General features: G+C 37.8%; 1 protein-coding gene across 12 annotated transcripts in view; it reads left to right on the top strand.

Moving 5' to 3' along the window:
- Positions 1–23388, top strand: part of NFYA (nuclear transcription factor Y subunit alpha) — a 25783-nt gene extending 2395 nt beyond the window's left edge. For 3 of the 12 annotated variants that reach the window (XM_067753028.1, XM_067753022.1, XM_067753025.1), the window contains exons 2-10: positions 4658–4805; positions 6375–6461; positions 9185–9331; positions 12974–13105; positions 13297–13402; positions 14567–14733; positions 17109–17282; positions 18062–18163; positions 20786–23388. In XM_067753028.1, the coding sequence (XP_067609129.1) occupies positions 4731–4805; positions 6375–6461; positions 9185–9331; positions 12974–13105; positions 13297–13402; positions 14567–14733; positions 17109–17282; positions 18062–18163; positions 20786–20839 (1044 nt within the window). In that variant the 5' untranslated portion in view covers positions 4658–4730 and the 3' untranslated portion in view covers positions 20840–23388. Of the gene's footprint in view, positions 1–1357; positions 1554–3554; positions 3641–4657; positions 4806–6374; positions 6462–9184; positions 9332–12973; positions 13106–13296; positions 13403–14566; positions 14734–17108; positions 17283–18061; positions 18164–20785 lie in introns of those variants that run through there. The other 9 variants (XM_067753023.1, XM_067753027.1, XM_067753026.1 and 6 more) reach the window with 8 other exon arrangements.

Below are 23388 nucleotides of genomic sequence, written 5' to 3'. Positions count from 1 at the left end.
AGAACCTTCCCAGCCTGGTGGAGATTGACAGGTGAACAGTAATTAATATCTCACGGTTAGTGCTGTAACGGGGCCAGGTTCAGTTCTGTGGTGCACTGATGTGTGAGCTACCAACAGCCCCGGTGGAAGGCCAGCATTGCCACACTTTTGATTGGCCTTGAAGGATAATGGGATTTCTTCGGACAAGAAAGAATGGAAGAGCATTGCTCACAAAGAGAAAAGCAAGTGCAGAGGCACCAAGCTTTGCTGTGTGTTCAAGGGGGAAGAAAGTATAGGGCAGTGGGCAGTTGCCGTGAGAGTTTAGGCTGGAAAGCCCAGTTGGTAAAAACACTTGTATATCTTGCTAAGGAATTTTTCGGAAGCAGTTATTTTGTGGAAATTCGGATAGGAGAAATCTAGAAACACACTTTTTTCTAAGATTGGAAAAATAAGTTTCTGGCTTATGGGGTTCTGCTCCACAATAGCAGCTGACTTTGGGGGGAAAAGGAAGATTTTTCTCCTAGGACTTTAAAAGTTTTTACTCATGTGAAGCACCGAGTGCAGCACTCCTTGCGACATAGAGTAGGCCTTTAGTATAATCACAGTTACTAAGGTCATACAATTGGTAGGTTGCAGAAAACTACTCCTGAGGAGGAGTGCTCTTTCCACTACTAAAAATTTGAGGACAGTTTTTGTTTTCACTTTTTGTAATGAGTTTTTCATTGTTTAAGTCATTTTTAAATTTTATTAAATTCTTAAAATATCTAACAGATGGAGCACTGTGGTTTAGATATTTTTTAGAATGTTTACATTTGCCTTTGGACTGGATGAATACCTTGGTACTTAAAAATGGTTATATCTAGTCACTAAAACACCAGCAAACATTTTTGCTAGACTTCTTTCTAAGCGACAGTTATAGTCTGGTCACTTTTTTGCTAAACCCTTTTAGAGACTCCACCTATCTGCAGAAAAATTTAGCCTGGAATGTTGAGATACAGTAATCTGGCCTTAGCTTTCTCTTGACATGTGGCCTTGTATATACTGTTCATATGTGGAAATTTTTCTCTCCTTGTTTTTATGCTCTATCCTCATTTGGAGCACTCCATTCCCTCCCACTTCATCACATATATAAATCCTGCTCATGCTTAAGACCAGGTCAGATGCCACATTTTTCTAAAGCCTTTTTATCGATTCCCAATTGGAAGAACTCTGTGTCCTCCATACTCCCATATTTGTTTTTCTCTTAGGGGTTCAGTACAGATTTTTACTCCTTTACTAAATTTAAAGACTCTTTGAAGTTAAAATCTTAGTCACAGTTTTACTTTTATTTCTAAAACCTTCAGGACGGTGTCTGACAGGTGGTACATCATTCGTGGAGATTAAGAAGCAAGTTAGGAACTGCAATCCAGAACCTTTTGGATGATGGGGAAGCTGGACAGCCCTTTGTTCTCTAGTCTTTTATCAAACACAGATCAGAACCTGTTTGTTGAGTTGTGAAGTCAATTTAGTGGGCCAATGCTGGTAATTTTTTACAATAGAATAGAAACTATCACAGTTCATCTTATGTTATGAAGGTAAATATTCATGAAACTTTTGTTTTAGTTACTTTTTTAACATGTTGCATGTGCATTTGTGATGTGAAATGTTTTTCTTACTGTGAGTTGTCAACAAAGTTTGAAAGCTGCCGTTCTAGTTTTTACCTGGTAGTGATTGTCAAATATGATAATTCTATGGGGTTTTTCACTTGCTTATAGTTGAGTTTCTGGAAGTTTTAGCTTTAAAATAAAAATGTGTGTTGTTCCACAATGAATGGATTCCTAAGTAGTTAGCTGCATTTCAGGTTCTGCAGCTTGAAGTGAAGAGGAAGGGAAATTTTCTTGCTAACCGGAATAAACATACTCACTTTCTCTCTTTGAGGAAAAAACATTCAAACTTTGAGTTAGGAGTGAGAGCTAGACAGACTAAAGCTGGCTGGCTTAATTCTGTCAGAATGTGGCCGAAAGGCACTTGAGGAAAGAGGACGATGTTTGCAGTTCTGCTAATTGAAGCTCACAGTAATGGGAACATGTGGCTTCATAGAAGCCAGTTGCGTCCAGCCTTCACCATTAGCAGTCTCAATATCATGCTCCATGCTGAATCGCTCCCTCGTTAATATGACAGAGAATTGCTGTTAGACTTGAAGCTGCTTCCTTTTGACCCTTCAAAGTATAGTGAATTTAAGTGTTTTTAAATTGCAGCATTTGTATTACCAGGATAAACTAGTTAAGAAGAAAATCTGCATGACGTTTTATTAGTCATTTCCCTGCACTTCCAGTGCGATGTAAACTTCTGGAAATTAGCGGTCAAGGAAAAAATCTTATACAGGAAGGGGATTTGGGGTGGGATGGGTTGTTAAAATATAGAGGACATTCCTTCCTGATCCTTATTTTTTTTAATCAACTCTTTTGAGATATAGTTTAGACATAAAGGATAATCATTTTAAGTGTACATTTTGATGAATTTTGACAAATTTACACACCTATGCAACCACCAGCACAGTGAAAATATAAAACATTTTATCGCCCCAGAAAAGTTCCAAATGCTTTATTCCAGTCAACTTCCCACCTTCCCCTCTACCCCCTTTTCCATTTCCAGGAAACCACTGATCTGTTCTCTGTCTCTAGATTACTGTTACCTATTCAGGGTTTCATATAAATGCAATCACACCACTGTTTTGTATCATGACCCTTAATTTTTAATTTTATTAGTTTAGAAATATAAATGTATTGTGTGTATTACAGTTAGAGACAAGATAGAGTTCAGGGAAGACCATTCGCTTCCCTGGAAGAGCCACTTCGTCTGGCTGCAAATCTGATTTTCTGTACTGTTCCCAGAATCTCTCAGGAGCCAACTGAGTCACCCAATTCAGAAGAGACATAAAAATCAGAAAGCCAGTTTTTCAGTATGCAATGAGAAATAACTATCAAGTTTACTTGTGTTTCTGATCATATCTGCTCCCTGTTGGCTACTGTATATGTAAATCCAAATTATAGCTAGATGTGTGCTTGGTGAGTATTCCATTAGAGCAAGGGTAGTGAGTTGAAGAACCACATCGCCACACACCATCATGCTGTGATGACATAGTCATCCTGTCACTTGTTTATAACTCTTACACTCTTATACTACATACCAATTTGGTTATGAGTAATAGGCTCAATCGATTTTTATTAGATTTTCCTCCCAACATTTTAGTATAAAAATTTTCAAACATACAGTAAAGTTAAAAGTGTTTTATAATAAACACCTGTATACCCTTCATCTAGAGTCTACTGTTAATGTACTATACTTGCCTTTTCAGAGAGATACCTATATATATCTATCTCTCCATCTATTCATCCATCAAGATACTTCTTCCTAATATTTGGGCACGCACTTGAATATATTTTGATTTCTTCATATCACGTTGAGACACCTTACAATCATGCTGGGTGATTCATATCCTCCACCATGTGTGGATTTGTGGAGAGTGGTGCACTGCTTTGCTGCTGTGATGCGCAGATCATGTAACTCACATAACTTTGTCATTCAAATTTTAGAATTCATGAAGGCCTGGGGAAAAGTTTGGGGAAAGATTTATCTACATTTTGCTTAGATACAGCTGTACCTCCCCCATGTTTCCAAGGTGAATTACCCTTTGATAATTTATATAATTTTAAATTTTTGAATCAGGTCTTCATTCAAGGTTCTCAAATATCACTTCAGTTTATCTAATTGTGTGCTTATTTCAAAAAGGAGCTTTCAGCTGTTAAAGTGTATGAGAATAGTAAATTTGGGCATTGACTGCATATTTGATATTAAGAGCTTACAATTTTTTAATGTTTTGAAGTGATTGTAGAGGCACAATGTCATTGTGATAAAACGATAAAGAAAAGAATCTACTCTTTGGAGATAGATGCTGATGTATTTTTGGAGTTTGGAATAATAAAGTGTCTGGGATTTGCTTCAGAATAATGCAGGGGTGGGTGGAAAGTGGATAAGATATATGTGGAATAAGATTGACCATGGGTTGAAAATTGTTGAAGTTGGGTAATGGCCATAGGGGTTCATTATAATGTTCTCACTATTTTGATACATTTTTGAAAATTATCATAGTAAAAGTTAAAATTATACAATAAAGGGTGGGGTATTATTAGGCATTCAGATTCATGACTGAGGAAAACTTAAAGTCTTCAGAGAAAATCATAGTCTGCTGTTTCTGTAATTCCTTTGTATTCCTTGCTCTGGATTAAAACACAAACTCCTGAACCTTTGCTCGGTCTTTCTTACTTAACACTACTTAATGGAGATTTTGATAAGCAACGTGTTTGACTTCAGGTCTGGGTAATTACTTACTAAATAATAAATCCTGAAATTTTAAATTGCTTGCCATATGTAGTGCAAATGTGTTACAAATTAAAGAAACTGTTCTCTAAAGTACATGTGCAGACCTGAAAATCAGTGTTAAATAGGCCTTGTAACAAAGTGATGTTGTAGCTTAATGAGAATTTCTTAAGTGTTGCTCTAGTAGTTTTGAAAGGAAAGTTTGCTGATGAGAAATGACAAAGCATTTTTTACATATGTTAAATAGCGTTATCAAGGTTAAGCATCTGGTGAAGCCTTTATTAACAATCTCACTTTACTTTTCCTACCTTTCTAATAGGAGTGCATCCTGAAGTCTTCTAGGATCTCCAGAGTGAAAATCACTGTGGTCAAGACTCTAACTTGGAGGGACGATGGAACAGTATACAGCAAACAGCAATAGTTCAACAGAGCAGATTGTTGTACAGGCTGGACAGATTCAGCAGCAGGTATGGAAGTAAAACTGCTTTAAACATCACAGCAAAAGAGCTGATAATAGCACTGCTCAGTAGCGGAATTGAGAGGTCTCAGATCTTATAAGAGTGGGTCTGGTGACTTGTGCTGAAGTGCTTTTCAAAGATTGGGTGTTTTGCAGTTTCTCTCATTTTCTCTGTTCAGAAGTCTATATCCAGTCCATAACCACTTAGAATTTGATTTCATGGGAGCCTGGTTTAATAGTAAATTGCCCCCTTTTATCGTATTAGAAATCAAACACCTAGTCTGTTTTCAGATGGAATTATGCAGGGGTTTTTTTTGTTCTTCCTGGATTCAATTTGGTTGTTTCTCTTATTGATTAAGCTACCTTGTGGTCTAGTAAGGCTTTGGCCACAATAAACAAACCAAGATAGCTTCTAAGAAATCCACTGTCCTTTGATTTGATCCATCACAGTGCTTATTTTGAAAAGCTCTAGTTTAACATGAGGATAATATTTAGATAGCCACACTTATGGATAAGCACATATTAGAAAGGAATTCCCTGCTGCTGGTTTATCCTAATTAATATAGGTTGCCTTCTTGAATTTATACACAGATTACATTTTCTGATGATTTATACCTGGCTTTATTTTAGGAAAACTTCACTGGTTTTTTCTCCCTGGAAGAAAAGAAATTTATTATGCCTTGATTTAACCTTAGGCCAAGATTGGGAATGTTTTATTTCCAAAATGGAACTTAGATAATATAGAAAAGTAGTTAGTAGGGAGGGCAGAGGATGTTTTGATGGTGAGTTGTTCCATCTAATGATCAAAGAAAGGAGCTACCCTTGATTAAAAGAGATTAATTATCGAAATTCCTTTGCTGGCTTTTCCTTCCACGTAACCGCAGCTTCCTTCAACTGCCTTGGTAGAAAAGGGGATTCCACAGAGGACCCTCCATTCATACCAATGCCCTGGTGGGTGAATTCTTGTTCTGTCAGAACTTACTATTCGGAGTAATAAAAATTAGGTTGAATCTGTGAAAACATTGCTTCTAAGGTAGTCCAGATGAGTAGGAGTAATCCTAGTTTGGGGACACAAGAGCAGTGAGTGACCTCTTGAAGATGATTTTGGCTCTAGTGATTACCTTCATTCTTCCTTTCTGGGGATTGCATTTCAGTTCCAGAAATTCTTCATTGTAGCTTCAAAGCTGCTAAAACCTGATTAACTTTTTTGTTCTTGTGAATTCAATTGAGGAAATAAAAAGAGCTTTAAAATAACTTCACGAAGAAGGATCAAATACCTATTTTTGGAGGGAAGGACTGTGTTAAAAATGTTTTTGTTAATGATGTCAGCTATATTGGGTTTTTTGAGTCATGGAAGTGTGTTTTGAGTTCCACTCTGGGGACAAAGGGCTAATATCTGTAATCTGTTACTTCAACAAAACAGCTTCAGTATAGGGAGTCTACAGTTTGAAAGTCCTGTGTAGGGTGGGGCTATTGAAAGAAGACCCTCCCTCTCCCATAAGAGGTAAGGTGACCTCATGTCTTGAACTATACATTTCCTTCCTGACACATTTCAAGCTCTTCCTGTTCCTGTTCTCAGCAGCAGGGTGGTGTTACTGCTGTCCAGTTGCAGACTGAGGCCCAGGTGGCATCCGCCTCAGGCCAGCAAGTCCAGACCCTCCAGGTAGTGGTGCCCTCTCTGATTCTCTGTAAGCACTGCATGAACTTCTCCTCTCCTCATGTTTGGTGCTGTTTGTGGTAGGATCTCATGGAGAAATGGCAAAGTCAGTTGCATGTCTTTGATGCTGCTAACTTGTCTTTTAGGCTTAGAAGATGCCAGTTTCCTAATGTTTCATGCTAAATCATGTAGTGACCCCAGTATCAATTTTCTGAAAAGTGCCGTTTGGCTAATGTTTCTTTGGGAATGTCTGGGAAAGAATCAGTATGAGGGACAGGAAGAAATTCTTACAAGTGGCTTTAGAACCTATTTAGAGATCAAACTGTAATAAGATTGCATGGTAACTTTTCTTGAGTTTGTATTATGATAGTGGAGAAGAAAATATATACATTTTACTAGGGTAGATTGTGCTTTATTTTTATTAAAAGGACAACTTGGCTGTCCTGTCCTGCAATAATGATTGCACTTGACAAGATTGATCTAATCTCTGAATCTTGTTAATCTCTTAACTGCTATCTTTTCATTACCTTTCTTGGGGAAATAATGACTTGTCTTATTGTTAGATCTGCAGAGATTGCCCCATAGCTCTTGGACAGAGGTGGAATATGCTTTCTGTAAGTCTTAAGTATTATAGCCACCATTAGAATTCCTACTTAAACAATGCAGTTTCCTAACATTATGTATGACCAAGTTAAATATGTAAATTGGGGTTATATTTTGGCCGGTTCCTATATAAAGATAAGTGAAGAAGCATAAGTCTTTTCTGAGTTTATAGGTTACTTTAACTAAAATGACCATATTTTTGAGAAATTGACAAGATTTGAGTACCCTGCCTTTTTCCCTCCATTGAATGGAAATGATTCAGAGTAGGACCTAGAATGTAAAACTGGCATCTCACTTGATTATTAGTGCTGCTTAGCAAGTATCCTGCAGTGAACTACCCCTTATTGTACTCATTTCACTTTACCCTTTCAGCCCCACTCCCAAACCTGCCACTAATAGTGTTTGATGATGATGTACAGCCAATTCCGCACATAAATTAAGCTGAAATAAGCTGAGCTCATAGGTACTCCCAAACTATATTCAAATCTCAGTTCAGCAGTTTGTTATTCATGTTTCTCATGCTTGCTTCATCTTATTGAAATATAAAACAATACTGTCATTAACCACTTGTGGAATGGGAATGTAACCTGCTCTTAACTGTATGGCTTCTTGTCTGATGCATGTATGCTTGTATTCATTCACATGTTGTAAAAACAGTGGGTTCCTTGGAGTCTCAAATAGTTCATCGTGTGCATATATAGGGAAAAGTGTGTCAATGAAGGGAAAAGTTAAGATGATGGATAGCCAGAAAATTACTAATAGCTGTGCCTTAAAACTTGTGTTTCCTACTTAGGCAGATTTTATTTAAAGAAAGGGAGGTACTTTATGAAAATAATGGAAACCTTTCCTCTAGCGCTCTCACTATTTTGGAGAATTTTAAATACTTCTTTCAGTTAGTCATGCAATAAATATTCTGGAAAGTCTTTCCTCATAGAGCATATGCAAGTCTTTAAAAAGTAAAGTGGAATTTCTCAATGAACAGTTTAACAAAATACAGGATTTGAATGTTCCTGAAGATTATGATATGCTTGGGGGTCGGGGGAGGCTTAATATCTAATCTACTAATCTAGGACAGATCGGTCTTTTAACTAATTCCTCTTATTTGAACATACTTTCACTAGCATTAAGAATGATTATTTCAGATATACGGATTTTCTTTTGATCTGTTACAAATAATTCCTCAAAACAAAGATAGAAAGTTTGGACTTTTAGCTATTCTATTGAACTAAAGTGGCTTATTTTTTGGCTTTCAGAATGCAGTTGGCTAGATATTTTTATATTGAGACTCAAGATGTCACAGAGCACTTACAATGCCCCAGCTTCTGGAGTAATCCATTTACTCATTGGAGCTTGAAAGTTGGGAGTTTTTGGTGCACTTGAGTGCTTTGTATAATTTTCATATTTGTTAAAGCTAAAATAACTATGCAGGTATTGCAGGGTCCAGTGTGAGAGGTTCCACCACAGAGACTGCAAACTGACCAGCAATATATTTCTAGGCATTTTTGCTAGTGGGCTCCTTGAGCAACCACAGGATTAGAATTCTTAGTGAGGTGAAGAGGGTAAAAGATACATGTTTCATTTATGCTTGAGAAACTGTAGGGAGGAAGGGCATTCTATAAAAGCTCCCAGAGCTGCTCACTACCTAACCTGGAGTGGTTGCTAGGTTCAGTTTGATTTACTCCTTACAAGTTACTTAGAATTTATTTGCAGTCAACCACCATCCCCACCATCAGCCCTCCCTCTCATTGCCTCCTCTCCAGCCTTCACTAGAGAGTATTCCTGGATATTGGTCTAAAAACAAAAATAATAGCCTTGATGATTTGATTAAATACTTCTCATGGGTTTAGCCTGTATTTGATGATAAATGCCTTGTATCTATTGAGACTTCCCAAAGACTGCCTATTCTCCATTATATCTGACCTTAAAGTATTCAGCTTGGCATTTAGTCAAAGATACTGTATTTTCAAAGAAGACTACTTGAGGATGAGGACTTGAGACTTATTTTCTTAGTGTCTCTCCTACCTTCTCCTCCTCTAGCAAGGCAGCAGAGTAGATGCAGTGATTGTCTTTTGGTAAAAACCATTTTGTGTCTTATGTTATTTCATTGTTCTTATTTTACTTTATTTTAGGTCCAGGGGCAGCCATTAATGGTACAAGTCAGTGGAGGCCAGTTAATCACATCAACTGGCCAACCCATCATGGTCCAGGCTGTTCCTGGTGGACAAGGTCAAACCATCATGCAAGTACCTGTATCTGGGACACAGGGTTTGCAGCAGGTGAGTGGTATTTTTAAAAATGTTTAGACAGAATAATAGGATACAGGTTTTAAGAAATAGGTTGTTGCAAACTGAAAATTGATATTGCACTTAATTGTTTCTTACCTTCTGTTCGCATTTAGTCGATTTCCCACCTTTGTAGTGTCAGTGATATAAAGCAGAGCTATACAGAAATTGGACATCTCTGGTAAGGACTAAGATATTAGACGTGATCTCAAATCAATGTAAAGAATATAAAAAGAATCTAGTTTAATAAAAGTAATTCATTGGTGTGATCTCAGTTGGCACTTTTGGGCACTGGGGGAGGGAATTTTATAGTCTTCATTTCCTTCCATGTAATTTATAACTTGAGTTATCTAGGAAGTGATGGAAATATTTCAGTTCAGACCTGTCGCACACACCTCAAGCTGTACTTAGAGCAAAATTTATAAACTTAAATATTTTAAAAGAACTGCAAATAAACAATGGTATTTCTCTTAGAAAGTTGGGAAAAGAACAAAATGAGCAAAAGATTGGTTAAAATTAATGAAGTAGAAAACCAACAAATGTAGAAAAGTAAATAAAAGCTGATTCCTTAAACAGACATATAGTTAGGTAAATCCACTGGAAAGACTGATTTGGAAACAGAAAACAAAAGTAAACAGGACACACAACTCTGTGGCATCAAATTTTTAGAGGGATTTTTATCTTGTTGGCAAAAATTTTAAACAGTAATTATATCCAGTGCTAGAATGGGTGTGAAGAAAATGAAACACTCATTATTTTTGGTAATTTTCAAATTCTAAAGCCATTTTGGAAAGGTATCTCACTCTTAAATACATAAGCCTTTTGATCTACCTGTCCTGCTTCTGAGAATCTATTCTATAGGAAGAAAAGCATCAATATGTAGGGGAAAATACACAAAGACATTTGTACATGCAGCATTCTAGTAGCAAATAAATAAATAAATAATTGTAGCCTGAGTGTTAATAAGGATAAAGAAATGGTTGAATACATCATACTTTATTCATGTGGAGTGTTATGTCCTTGTTAAAAAGGATGAACTGTTGACTTTGGGTGAGGGGTTAATACTGAAGTATTGTTAGTGAGAAATAATTTTCAGAGAGGTATATACTTAAGTCATCTCACCTTTGTAATTAATAGCTAAATCCCAATGAGTATATATGTTTATGAACTTTTTACTAAAATTTTCTAAAGCTGTTTACATCTTTAATTAGTTTTAACAGTTACAATTATTTCATTAATGTCTTCATTTTTCTGGAGGAATGTAATATAAGTTGAAAGAATTTGGCCATGCTTGATAAATCAAACTTTTAAGTTTTGCATATTCCCTTGTAGTCTTGTGCACACCTTTCAGACATAGTTATACACATGCATATAGTTTTCATTGTTGTGTGTTTGGTGTTTTTGTTTGTTTTACTTTGCTTTTTTTTATCCCCCACATGATTTTCTTATCATTTTTAATTCCTTCATAATGGTCAATTTGATGAATCAGAATTTCTAATTTACAAAGTGTATTTAGGGATTTTTGTTTCATTTTTCTTTTTTTGCTTTTATAGGTAAGATTACTATAAATGTATTCGAATTTTATAGCTTTATTTTGTCAGTTGAATTTAATCTTATGGTAATTTCTTTGGATTGGAAGAATTGGTTGGGCAAAGGGTAAGATCATTTTTAATGCTTTTGGCATATTTTTGCCAAGATAGAGTTTTAGTTAGGATTAAAAATAGTTTCCATTTTTCTCCATGCATAAATGTGTGAGCCTTTAAATATATTTTAGTGTGTGTACTTGCCTCAGTTTCACACTGCTGTTTCATTTCTGTCCTTGCTGTCATTGCCTCGTCTCCAACCCCCCCCTTGCCACTCCCTCTTCTCTGTTGAATAGAAATAGTGTGATTCAGTGCTAGGAACATTGTACCACGAGTGCGATGACCTGACTTCATTCACAGGTCTGCCATTAAACAAACTTTCTGATCTTGGCCAAGTCATTTGAGTGTCAGTTTTCTCATTTGAAAATGCAGTTTATATCAGGTGATTGCTAGGGTTCATTTCAGCTCTAAATTCTGTGATTTTTCAGCTCTAAATTTGGGGATTTTTTTTTTTTTTTTTGGCCTTTAAGAGACATTGAAATGGTTATTTTATTCCCCTCCCTCCAAGCAGGACTGTAACTAATCAAACCATCTTGGAAAATTTATTTTCTGTTAATGTTATATAATATGGCTCTAGGTAAGATCCCATAGCCTCCCTTAGAATGCTTAAAATTTCGATACATTTTTATTAGAGGTTGCTTTAGTGTTTTTTGAATAACTGTGTCTTTTAGAAGTGTACTTAACCTTTTTTTTGGATTGCATCTTCTGTTTTAGAATTCCAGTGAAATCTATGCTCTCAGATTAATATCCCTGGCTTGATATAGACAATGGAACTAAAGTAGAGAGCCAAAAAATAGATGCAAGAATATTGGAAATTGGTATATAACAAAAATAGTATAAAGTATCAGTGAGGAAATGGTTTAAGAATGATATCAAAAAAGAAAATTATTCTCTACCTCATGCTATATCAAAAATACTTGCTAGATAGATTACAAATCTAAATGGAAAAAAGCATACTTGGAAACATTTATATTCTCTTTACAGGAATATTTTCTTTATGCTGTGGGGTAGAGAAGGATTTCTTAAAGACAAAAAAAAATTGATTTGACTACTTTAAAATAAAAACTTGTATACATCAAAATATATCATAAAACAAAGGTAGAAGACAAAATTTGGAGAAGGTATTTTTAACACTTAACTGGGTTCGTATCCAGAATACATTAAAAAAAAAATTTATGTATTGATATGAAAATAACAATCCAGTAGAAAAATGGGCAAAGAATATGAATAGATAGAAGAGGAAACCCTATTGACCAGTAACACGTATTCCTTGCTATCCAAAACAGGTAGAAAAAGATCCAGATAACCAGATAAATTTCTTTACTTGTTTATTTACCAACACTTTCTAATTTAATTTGTTAAATCTCAGTTTTGACTGCAGGGATGTCTGATATGATAGTCTCAACCTTTCTATACAAAATCTTTTAAGGATTTTATATATGCATATTTATAGAATCCCAGTTGGAAAAATTAGGAATTACTTAATTTTTTTTCAATATGTTATTATAAAAAACTTCAAACAGACAAAAACAAAGAGAATGGTATGGTGAATCCTCATCACCCATTTTAACACACAAACTAGTATTATGTTTAAGTAAATCCATTTTCATCTGTATTCCCCTACTCAAGGGTTATTTTGAATATATGTAGTACCATTTCATCTATTAAAAATATGGTATATTAGGTATATTTAGGGTATATTTTTAAATGAACATGCTTTTAAAAATATATACACATGCCAGCCTATCATCGTTTTAAAAACTGACGTTGATTCCTTAATATCATCCAGTACCTAGACAGTGTTCAAAATTCCCCCATTGTTTCATAAATGGAAAACAAGTTATCTCTAATTCATAATAGAGCAAAACAGGACTTCTTTTTTTTCCTCTTTAGGGCATTCCCTGCCTTCTAGAGGAATTTGGGTAACTAACACTCCAGAACCATAGGAGGCCAGTGTCAGCAGGACACTAATCTTTTATGTTCTGTTCCGCAGATACAGTTGGTCCCACCTGGACAGATCCAGATCCAGGGTGGGCAGGCTGTGCAGGTACAGGGCCAGCAGGGCCAGACCCAGCAGATCATCATCCAGCAGCCCCAGACAGCCGTCACTGCTGGCCAGACGCAGGTAATTCCACTGTCCACTGTGTCAACACAGGAGCACAGCTGCTTTGGGAGGATTAGACAACTGAGTCAGATATTTCACATGTAGTAGAAATGGGGAAGAAAAATTTCTTTTTCTTAAAAAGGACTACATAGTCCTTTTCCTTGTGGTGTCTTCGGAATGCGTTCAACTGTGGCATTATTTATTTCCTACAGACGCAACAGCAGATTGCTGTCCAGGGGCAGCAAGTGGCACAGACTGCCGAGGGGCAGACCATCGTCTATCAGCCAGTTAACGCAGATGGCACCATTCTCCAGCAAGGTACGTGTACCCGTCATTTCTGTGGCACTTTGGGGGCATCCTTCTTATCCTGAGCAAATGACTGCTTTCGAAATTTTGTGGCGACCTCTATATGACATATTTTTGAAAAACAACAAAATTTCCTCTAAGTCTCCGTTGATTGTTAGTTCCTTGTCACCAGTATGCGACCATTGTTGATTCCATTTGTAGAACTACAGTGGTTGTTAAAGACAACCACTAGGACCCTACGGATTGTATAAGCTTTTTATTCTTTCTGGGGAGAAATGTTTTCTAAATAGAAGATTAGAAATATGGAGTTTCTTTAGTGGTAGAGACATACATCATAAGTCAAGTTGGCATTTATTGCTATTGCTGCTTTTTTTTTTTTCTGGGCCACTCTTCATTATTAATTTATTCCAAGAAGACTTATATGCCCACTGTGTATATGTAGCACATTACTGAAGTAGTTTTCTTCTCAAAGACCCTCTAGTCTAGTGAGTGAGACATGCATGTGACCAAATAAACACAGTGCATAGCCCTTATTAGAGGTCTGTATTCTATGACTAAAGGTTTGACCTGTGATTAAAATTTGGCAGTATACAAGATCCAGTGAGTGCAGTAAGCGTGCTCTCCCATGACTCGGGCCTGAACTGGCAGGAGCTCAGAGAATGATGAACAAATTCTCAAGTGCTGCTGTTGATAGCTTGGGGGCTTGGAGTACCTGGTTTAATTGGAAGTTTTAGTCCTGCAGCTGTTTGACTCATTGTCAATTTAGGGTAGACAAATTAAAAGTTTATAAAAATCTTCATCCTGAAGCAGGTTATTCATATATATAAGAACGGTTGATATAGCTGGAGTCATACTGACCCATAGAAAGGGAAGCCTCCAAACTTTCTGGTCACCCATTGAAAACTATTATTGGAATACCCAGTGAAGTATCCACTTCAAGGGTAGTTTTATTCAGAACTGGAACCCAGATAGTTGATAGAATTTCTAAGATTGTGATTACTTGGATTATATACAGCAAACCAGGGAGAGAATGGAAGAGAGCTTCTTTTCCCCTTGTGCTATTGAGTATGTTTTTCCGGGGTGCATAAGTGTGGGCCACATAGAAGAGGGACTAACTGTGTTCCCTCCTTTCTGTGTACCTGTTTTTTGTTTGTTTTATGTTTTATTTTCTTAAAGTTACAGTCCCTGTTTCAGGCATGATCACCATCCCTGCAGCCAGTTTGGCAGGAGCACAGATTGTTCAGACCGGAGCCAATACCAACACAACCAGCAGTGGGCAAGGGACTGTCACTGTGACACTACCAGTGGCAGGCAATGTGGTCAACTCAGGAGGGATGGTCATGGTAAGAAAATTGATTTTTCATTTCACTGTTCTCACCTGTAATTTGTTTTTCCATGTATCTTTGTCTTTGAAAATTTCTTCAACTTGCAATTTGATATCTCTCATAAAGCTTGTTTATAATGCTGACCTCTTGGGATTGCAATTAATCCCATAAGACACTTACAGAGATCTACTTTTACAATAAGCATTACAACAAACCATAATTCATTCTGGGCACCTACTATGTGCCAGAGACTATTCTAGGTGCTAGAGATATAGCAGAAGATAAACAGATGTATTTGCTTTTCTGTAATCTTATTCATAATTCAAATAATGAAGGGAGATACAAACTACTGATCTTCGGGAAGTGGAAAGTATATTGCCCAGCGTGGGTAAAACAAGAAGTAAGTTCAAAATTAGAAAGATTGTAATCAATAGAGAAACCAAAAACTGTGATGTAGATATATTGGGAAAATAAGGAAGGAGAGTTGGGTGGTGTGAGTGAAAGCTAAATCCTCATATATGTCAAAATAGGGTGCCAGTATACAGTACCTAAAATGGATAAATTAAGAATGAGTAGTAGAAACCTGCACAGAAGTAGAGGAACTACCAGAAAAAACAATACAACCATTCAAAGTTGTTATAGTTGGGAAGGTAGTGGGGCACGGGAGCCCGTTACTTGTTTCCTCATACATTTAGTACAGTGTTTTGTTTTTGTTTGTTTAGGAAAATATGGGTTGAATTATATAGTAAGTTAACAATTTAATTAAATTATTTATATAACTAAAAGCATTTAGTAGCACTTGGTCAATCTGAACCTATGTTCCTTTGTGTTTTCCTTGTGCTCTTTTATTGCCTTACGATTACCATTCGTGACCATTAGATGGCAGCAGACATTCCTAGAAAATGGAGCAGTTGTGTGGACAAAAATTTGGACATGGTTGTGTCATTTCTCAGTATGGCTCCTTGGCCCCTATTACAGAATCATCTGGAATCTTTGTTAAAAATGTAGGCCTTCATCATCAAAAAATCTACAAACTAAATGCTGGATGGGGAGAAAAGGGAACCCTCTTGCACTATTGGTGGGAATGTAAATTGGTACAGCCACTATGGAGAATAGTATGGAGGTTCCTTAAAAAACTAAAAATAGAACTACCATACCACCCAGCAGTCCCAGTACTGGGCATATACCCTGAGAAAACCATAATTCAAAAAAGAGTCATGTACCACAATGTTGATTGCAGCTCTATTTATAATAGCTAGGACATGGAAGCAACCTAACTGTCCATCAACAGATGAATGGATAAAGAAGATGTGGCACATATATACAATGGAATATTACTCAGCCATAAAAGGAAACGAAATTGAGTTATTTGTAGTGAGGTGGATGGACCTAGAGTCTGTCATACAGAGTGAAGTAAGTCAGAAAGAGAAAAACAAATACCGTATGCTAACACATATATATGGAATCTAAGAGAGAAAGAAAAAGGTCATGAAGAACCTAGGGGTAAGACGGGAATAAAGACACAGACCTACTAAAGCATGGACTTGAGGATGTGGGAGGGGGAAGGGTAAGCGGTGACAAAGTGAGAGAGTGGCACGGACATATATACACTACCAAACGTAAAATAGATAGCTAGTGGGAAGTAGCCGCATAGCACAGGGAGATCAGCTAGGTGGTTTGTGACCACCTAGATGGGTGGGAGGGAGGGACACGCAAGAGGGAAGAGATAGGGGAACATGTATATGTATAACTGATTCACTTTGTTATAAAGCAGAAACTGACACACCATTGTAAAGCAATTATACTCCAATAAAGATGTTAAAAAAAAATACCATATGTTAACACATATATATGGAATCTAAAAAATAAGGTCATGAACCTAGGGGCAGGACGGGAATAAAGATGCAGACCTACTAGAGAATGGACTTGCGGACGTGGGGAGGGGGAAGGGTAAGCTGAGACGAAGTGAGAGAGTGGCATGTACATACATACACTACCAAATGTAAACCGATAGCCAGTGGGAAGCAGCTGCATAGCACAGGGAAATCAGCTCGGTGCTTTGTGACCACCTAGAGGGGTGGGATAGGGAGGGTGGGAGGGAGACGCAAGAGGGAAGAGATATGGGGATATATGTATATGTATAGCTGATTCACTTTGTTATAAAGCAGAAACTAACACCATTATAAAGCAATTTTACTCCAATAAAGACGTTAAAAAAAATAAAATGCAGGCCTTTGGTGTAAATGTTCTCCAAGAATCTGCATTTAACTAAGTGTCCTATAAAAGCTGCTTTTTGTAGCATTCAGAAGAAAACTAACAGGGACCAATAAACTGTCTCCCATGTCCATGCTTCATGTCACTAGTTAATAAGCTCTGATTTTCTTTTCACACAGATGGTACCTGGTGCTGGCTCTGTGCCTGCTATCCAGAGAATCCCTCTCCCTGGGGCAGAGATGCTTGAAGAAGAGCCTCTCTATGTGAATGCCAAACAGTACCACCGTATACTTAAGAGGAGGCAAGCCCGGGCTAAATTAGAGGCAGAAGGGAAAATTCCAAAGGAAAGAAGGGTATGTATAACATTGGGAAGGATACAGGATGAGAACGGCAGGGTTCTACTTTTGAAATTACCTTTTATGTAGTTTGTTTCCTTGAGTACCTTCCAAACATTGAAGTTAGATAGCTGTTACCTTTTGTAAAAGCATTTATTATTGCTATATGGAGCTGCAACTGCAATATTTAAAAAATATGACATAAATAGGGTGTTTTTTTTATCTTACGTAAAAGAAGTCCAGAGATAAATTGTCTGGGGCTGTGGTAGCACATTGCCAGTCCTCAAGACCCATTCTCCTCCTTTCTTACTGTCCTGATATTCTTAGTGTGCTGTCCATAGTCCAAGATGACTGTCTGGGCTCTAGCCTCGGAGCAAAGGGAATAAGAAAGGCATTCTTTCACGGAAACATTCAAGAAGTTCCATACATCTCACTAGCCAAAATTTAATTACATGGCCACACCTAACTGCAAATAAGTATAGGAAATGCAGTCTTTTTACTGAGCAGCCAACTAAAATTTGGTTTGTTATTAAAGTGAAAGAGAGGATATATATTGGGAGGTAGGTAGTGATCTCTCTCATATCTTCGGGGAATCTTTATTTAGTTATTACTCTTTTGGCATTTACATTCTTATGATAGTTAGATATGGTTAGCTGCTGTTTATGTTTTCTCCAAAGATTTCTCCATAATACAAGGTCATAATTGCCCCCGGTGGCTTTGATCACAGCTGTCCTAAACTTTTGAGCATTAGACAGCTATGCTAGTTTCAGCTAGTAGTTTTATTTTTCTTACTTTAGAAATACCTGCATGAGTCTCGGCACCGTCACGCCATGGCACGGAAGCGTGGTGAAGGTGGACGATTTTTCTCTCCAAAGGAAAAAGATAGTCCCCATATGCAGGTAAGAAGATTTATACCATTTATTCTTGTCTTTACTGCCTTGTATTTTCTTGGGTGGAAGCCTTCGCATTGTCCTCCTGACATTTTCAAACTAGGTACTAATCAGTCTCTAAACTAGATGCAACATTGTGTGTCTTAGAGCCCTCTTCACCTTAAAAGAACTAAGGTCTTTAATCAGTGGCCTTTTTTCCCTCCAGTCTTTGCCAGTTATTACTATTAATTCCTTCTTGAAATTCTCACTTTTCTTGATTATCAAAGAACAGGTTTGTTTCTTAGTGTAGTAGTAGTAGCAGCAGCAGCAGCTAACACTTAACTGCTATGAGCCAGCCATTATGTTGAGCACTTTTCTTTTGTAAGCATTTTTTCATTGAATCTTTACAACAAGCTCAAGCCCCATGAGGTAAGAATTATAGTTTCCATTTTACATTTGAATCTGAGGTTTAGAGGGATTAAGTCATTTGCCTAAGGTAAAATATTTAATAAAATGGTGCAACTGAAATTCATACCTAGGCAGTGTAATTCCAGAACTTAGTCTGTAACCATACTGGTTCTTACATCTAATTTCACTGATTATATCGTATTGGCATTTCTAGTCAGTGTGTCCAAAATAGAACTGTTGGTTTTTATTTTATTTTTTTATGACTAAACCAAACACTCATCTCAACAAGTGACATGTCCATTCACCCAGTTATTAAAGCTACAATTGTCCAATTCTTGAAGTCCTCTTGGTTTTAACTCTAAAATATACTCTGAATCAGGTTACTTTTTTCCCTCGTAACTGCTGTCAGCCTGGTCTAACCTGCTCTTCTTTGCTTCAGTTACAGCAGCTGCCTCGTCTCCCTTCCTCCCCTCTTGTGCCCCTCTAGTTCACTCTCCACATCTTAGTGTGATCTTTCTAAACGTGTATCATATCACCTCGCCATCCTGCTTAAATCCCTTCTACTCCCACCCTTTTCCATTTGCACTTAGACTAAAATACAGAGTTCTTACCATGGCCAGCAAGGCCCTGCATGATCTCGCTCCTGCCCACTTCTGGCTTTATTTCCTCCTGCTGCTTGGTCTTTATGCTCTTGCTATAGTGTTCAGGAACCTTTGACTTCAAAATAGTAGCTGGTCTGTAAAGCTTTTCACGCCATCCTTTTGCTTGGCTATCTCCTTCTTTTAGGTCTTGGTTTAAATCTGAGAGGCCATATCCAGAGGTCTCTTCTACCCCATTATTTTCTCACATCTTCCTTTTCTTTTGAGTGCAATATTGATAATAATCATATTGTTTTATCTGTGTGATCATGCAGTAGTTATCTCCTTCACTAGACTGTAAGCTGTGTAGAAAGTCGAGGATTGTTGTTCTCGATTGTACTTAGCATGATGCCCACTTAAGAACAAGCACTCAGTAAATGTTTGTTGAATTAATGCGTTCCTCCCATTTACTGATGCTTTATTCTGTATACCCATCACATCCCACCTGCACTACTGTCAAATCTGTCTTTATAAGATGGTGCTTTCTTAATCATGTCAGTCCCGTGCTCAAGGATGCATACTAGTTGCTCATTGCTTTCTGCAGCAGATCTCAAACTATTTCTGTAAGTTACTTAGCCTCACTTTCTTCACCAGTAAAGTGGGATGCTGTTGATACTTTATAGGAATGTTGGGATTTCATGCAGTAAGTCACATTAGGCACCTGTTTAGCACAGTGCTTAGCACATGGTGAGAGCTCAGTAGAGGCTGGTTATTGTTCATGCTCACTGATCAAGACCCAGCCTCTGTTCCTACCACCTCCAGAAATGTTTCAGCTTTTTCTTGGATCACACCAGTTGAGGCTTCAGAGTGTTGGAGGAACTGAAGGTGGTTATTGTGGAGTGCTGCAAAAAGCTTCCAAGGACTGATCCTCTCCCCCCTTTTTTTTCCACACTGCACGGCTTACAGGATCTTAGTTCCCCGACCAGGGATTGAACCCAGGCCATGGCAGTGAAAGCGCCAGATCCTAGCCACTGGACCGCCAGGGAACTCCCAAGGGCTGTTCCTTGTCTGAACACTGCAGGTGTTTTGTAAAAGGCAGGCAGTAGGCAGAGTTTAATGGAAAGAAGATTAAATCGGAGCCAAGAGATTTGGGAGTTAGTGCTTGCTGGGCTCCTCCGTAACTTTTTGACTCTAGTCCAGGCAAATCACTTCACCCATCCAGGCTTCAGGTCTATCTACAAAATGAGTGCATTAAAGTAAATTAATTCCAGCGTCCTCTCCAGCCCTGCTAAGTGCTCAGTATTTAAATATGATGATCAGAAAATATACAACATGACTTGGTTTCTCTGGGTCTTTTTCTTAGCCGCCTAAGGACCCTTAATCCTTAAGCATAGAGCACAGCATAGGTGCCTAGAAAAGAGAGATACTCTCAACTCTGGAGTGTTTATTAATGGAATGCCAGGCGAGACTTGGAATCTTTTTAAGAATAAGGTGTATTGTCTCTTCTTTGCTAATGGAGCTGCGTTTCAATCCGTGTGTGCAGACTTAGATACATCACAAGCCTTTGGTTTACTTAGTTTGTGTACTTCCCTTGGTGATAAGTAGTGAGAGCCATGAGTTCCCAGTTCTTTTGCAAAGGACTTTAATTGTTATGCTTTCTTTGTAGGATCCAAATCAAGCAGATGAAGAGGCTATGACACAGATCATCCGAGTGTCCTAACCCCAGGCCATGTGATGGAACTGATCACGGTCATGTTCCTCGCACTGTTTCCCACTGTTCCAAGGAAACTGATCACCTCTTCCAATGGGACACTGACGATTACATTCTGCCCTTTTCTACAGGACAGAAACCACTTAGTTTTTAATAAGTGGCTTAGTATTATAATTGCAAGGATGTCTGGCAAATTGAAGTTGCAAGCCTTTGACTCACCCTTTCAGTCAGGACTTATTTCAGACTGTTGGTGACATTGACATTTCATGGATTGGGATGATGCAGGGGACCCATGCCAGCCCAGCAGTACCACACCTAGCACTTAATGTTGACTGGTAATGCCAGCCAGCCATCTCAGCAGAGGAGAACGACCTTCTCAACCTAAACTGCAGTCAGGGAAGCTGCAGCCCACTCCTTCCCATGGATTCCAAACAGCGCCCATCCCTCTGATGGGGGATCTCAGGCTGACTAATGGACACTTTGTATTCAGAGATGGTTTCCAGGCAAGGAAGCTTCATCTCATGATATGGAAACAATAAATTCTCTGAGATACATGCATCTAATCTGTGGTAATAATAAGAATCCCTTCTACCCAGATGATAGGTTGGTATTTTTGGACTCCAGCCAAGAAGAAGCTAACTCTGGGGATAGACTGATAAAAGACTCAAGCACTAAAAATATAGCTGAATCTCTTAGCTTTGACAAGTTGTGGTCTGCTTGTCTGTCGACAGGTCATATGGACTGTAGTTCTTGCTGTGGTTACTTTTAGGACAACTTAGAGTGTGCCGGGCCTTGACACTGCCTTTCCTAAGTAGAGAACAAAATTATAGAACTTCTGTGCCGAAGTGCTGAGGACATTTGTAGTAACTCCTTAACAGAGCAGAACTAGAGATTTTCAATCACAGGCTTTGTGACAGCATTTGGGGAATAGAAAGGTTCATGTTTGTTTCCGTCTAGAAGGACAAAGGGTAGTATATATACTCTGATGTTGTCATAGCACGATTCACCAGTGGATGGATACCTGGGATGGATCATTAAGATGAAGAGAATAATTTACATTTATACTATAACCTTTTAACAAGCACGGAAAGGGAAAAGTCTGAGATTTGGTCCTTGACAATTTCTGGAAAGCACTGTTCAATCAAGCTATCCTGGACATAGTCCAGGTTTGCCTACTAGAGCTTGAGATGTATGTTGGCTTCACTCCTGCGCTTTGTGCTGGCCCTGGAGAGCGAACATTCTCATTCTTCCCATGGCAGCTGATTCTTTGGTGCCAGTTTCTGTTTGTTTCCCCTTTTCTCCGTAGGCATTGTGCGGAAAGGTTTTCACATTGCATCCATGTTCTGGGGATAAACTGCGGACTGGAAATAGAGATTCCTGCAGGGTCAGGAACAGGACCACAACTCCCAGAGTGGATTGTGCCTCAGTAATCTGTTTCTTTTCTAAACGTGGAACCCTGGGAGAACTAAGATGATATTTCAGAAGAGTTGCTGTTTTCTTGGAAACAAAGAAGGAAAACAATCCTTTTGAAGAACATTTGGGTTTGATTTAAATACCAAGAGTAGAGATTGGCTCTTTCTTTGATTTCACTCTAGCTGTATTAAGAAGGAAAAGAAATTAAACCCTCTAAAGAAAACATCACAAAGGGAAATCACTGTAGTGGTACAAAATAGAGGTACAGAGCTATGCAAAGAAAGCAGGAAGTGAAGTATCTCCCAAGTCCCTTGAATCTAGCCGTCTGTCCTGGCTTGCGGATGTTAGGCAGGGTTGACCTGTGGGCTCACTAGAAACTTCTGGCTCTTTATGTGAGTTTCAGGTGTTAACTTTACTCAGTAAGCCTCAAGTTCTTCAGATGATAGATTACTAGAAACAATGAAGAGTTTATATCCTTTGGTTTGTTTAGGAAACTTCAAGATGCAGAGTTCAGAAAGAAATTCCTCAGACCTAATTTCTAGTACTTAAGCCAACAACAGTTCTAAAATGCTATTTATTTGTGTCTGTAAGTTTGTACATAGTAATACCAACCTCATATTGTTGCGGATTTTTGTTTTCACGAGTTTGAGTTTGGTTTTATTTGAAATGCTTCAGTTGTCATTTTGTCATTGCCATTTCAGGTAGCTCATGGCCCTTTTATTGTGGTCATTTTAGCACATAATAACCCACAAAGTGGGGGTGAGGTTTGGATTCTTTTGTTACTAGAAGTTCTTTTATTCATTTGTCCTTGTGACTAGTGATGGCTTCATAGATGCAAAAAGAGTGAATGGATGAGTGAATAACTGGTTTAATGCATAGTTCACTTCTTGAGTGCTTTTTTCCGCAGGATAATTGTAAATATATATTTTAATTGCACTGGTACATTGAACATGTCAGTGTCTATACCACTGGACCAACAGCATTTTTCTGGCTAATGGGTGCCTGATAATAATGTCTTGATTTTCCTTTGGGACTCAACTATACGGAAGGTTTTTTCCCTCAGCTGTAGGGGGAGCACAGGTGATTGATCATTGATGTCATTTCAATTGTTATTTTTTAAAATAAATTTATAAAATGCTTTAAAA

Source organism: Pseudorca crassidens, chromosome 10 (assembly GCF_039906515.1).
Source record: "Pseudorca crassidens isolate mPseCra1 chromosome 10, mPseCra1.hap1, whole genome shotgun sequence".
Lineage (NCBI taxonomy): Eukaryota > Metazoa > Chordata > Mammalia > Artiodactyla > Delphinidae > Pseudorca > Pseudorca crassidens.
The sequence above is the reverse complement of the archived record's forward strand: the minus strand, read 5'-3'. Positions and strand labels throughout refer to the sequence as shown.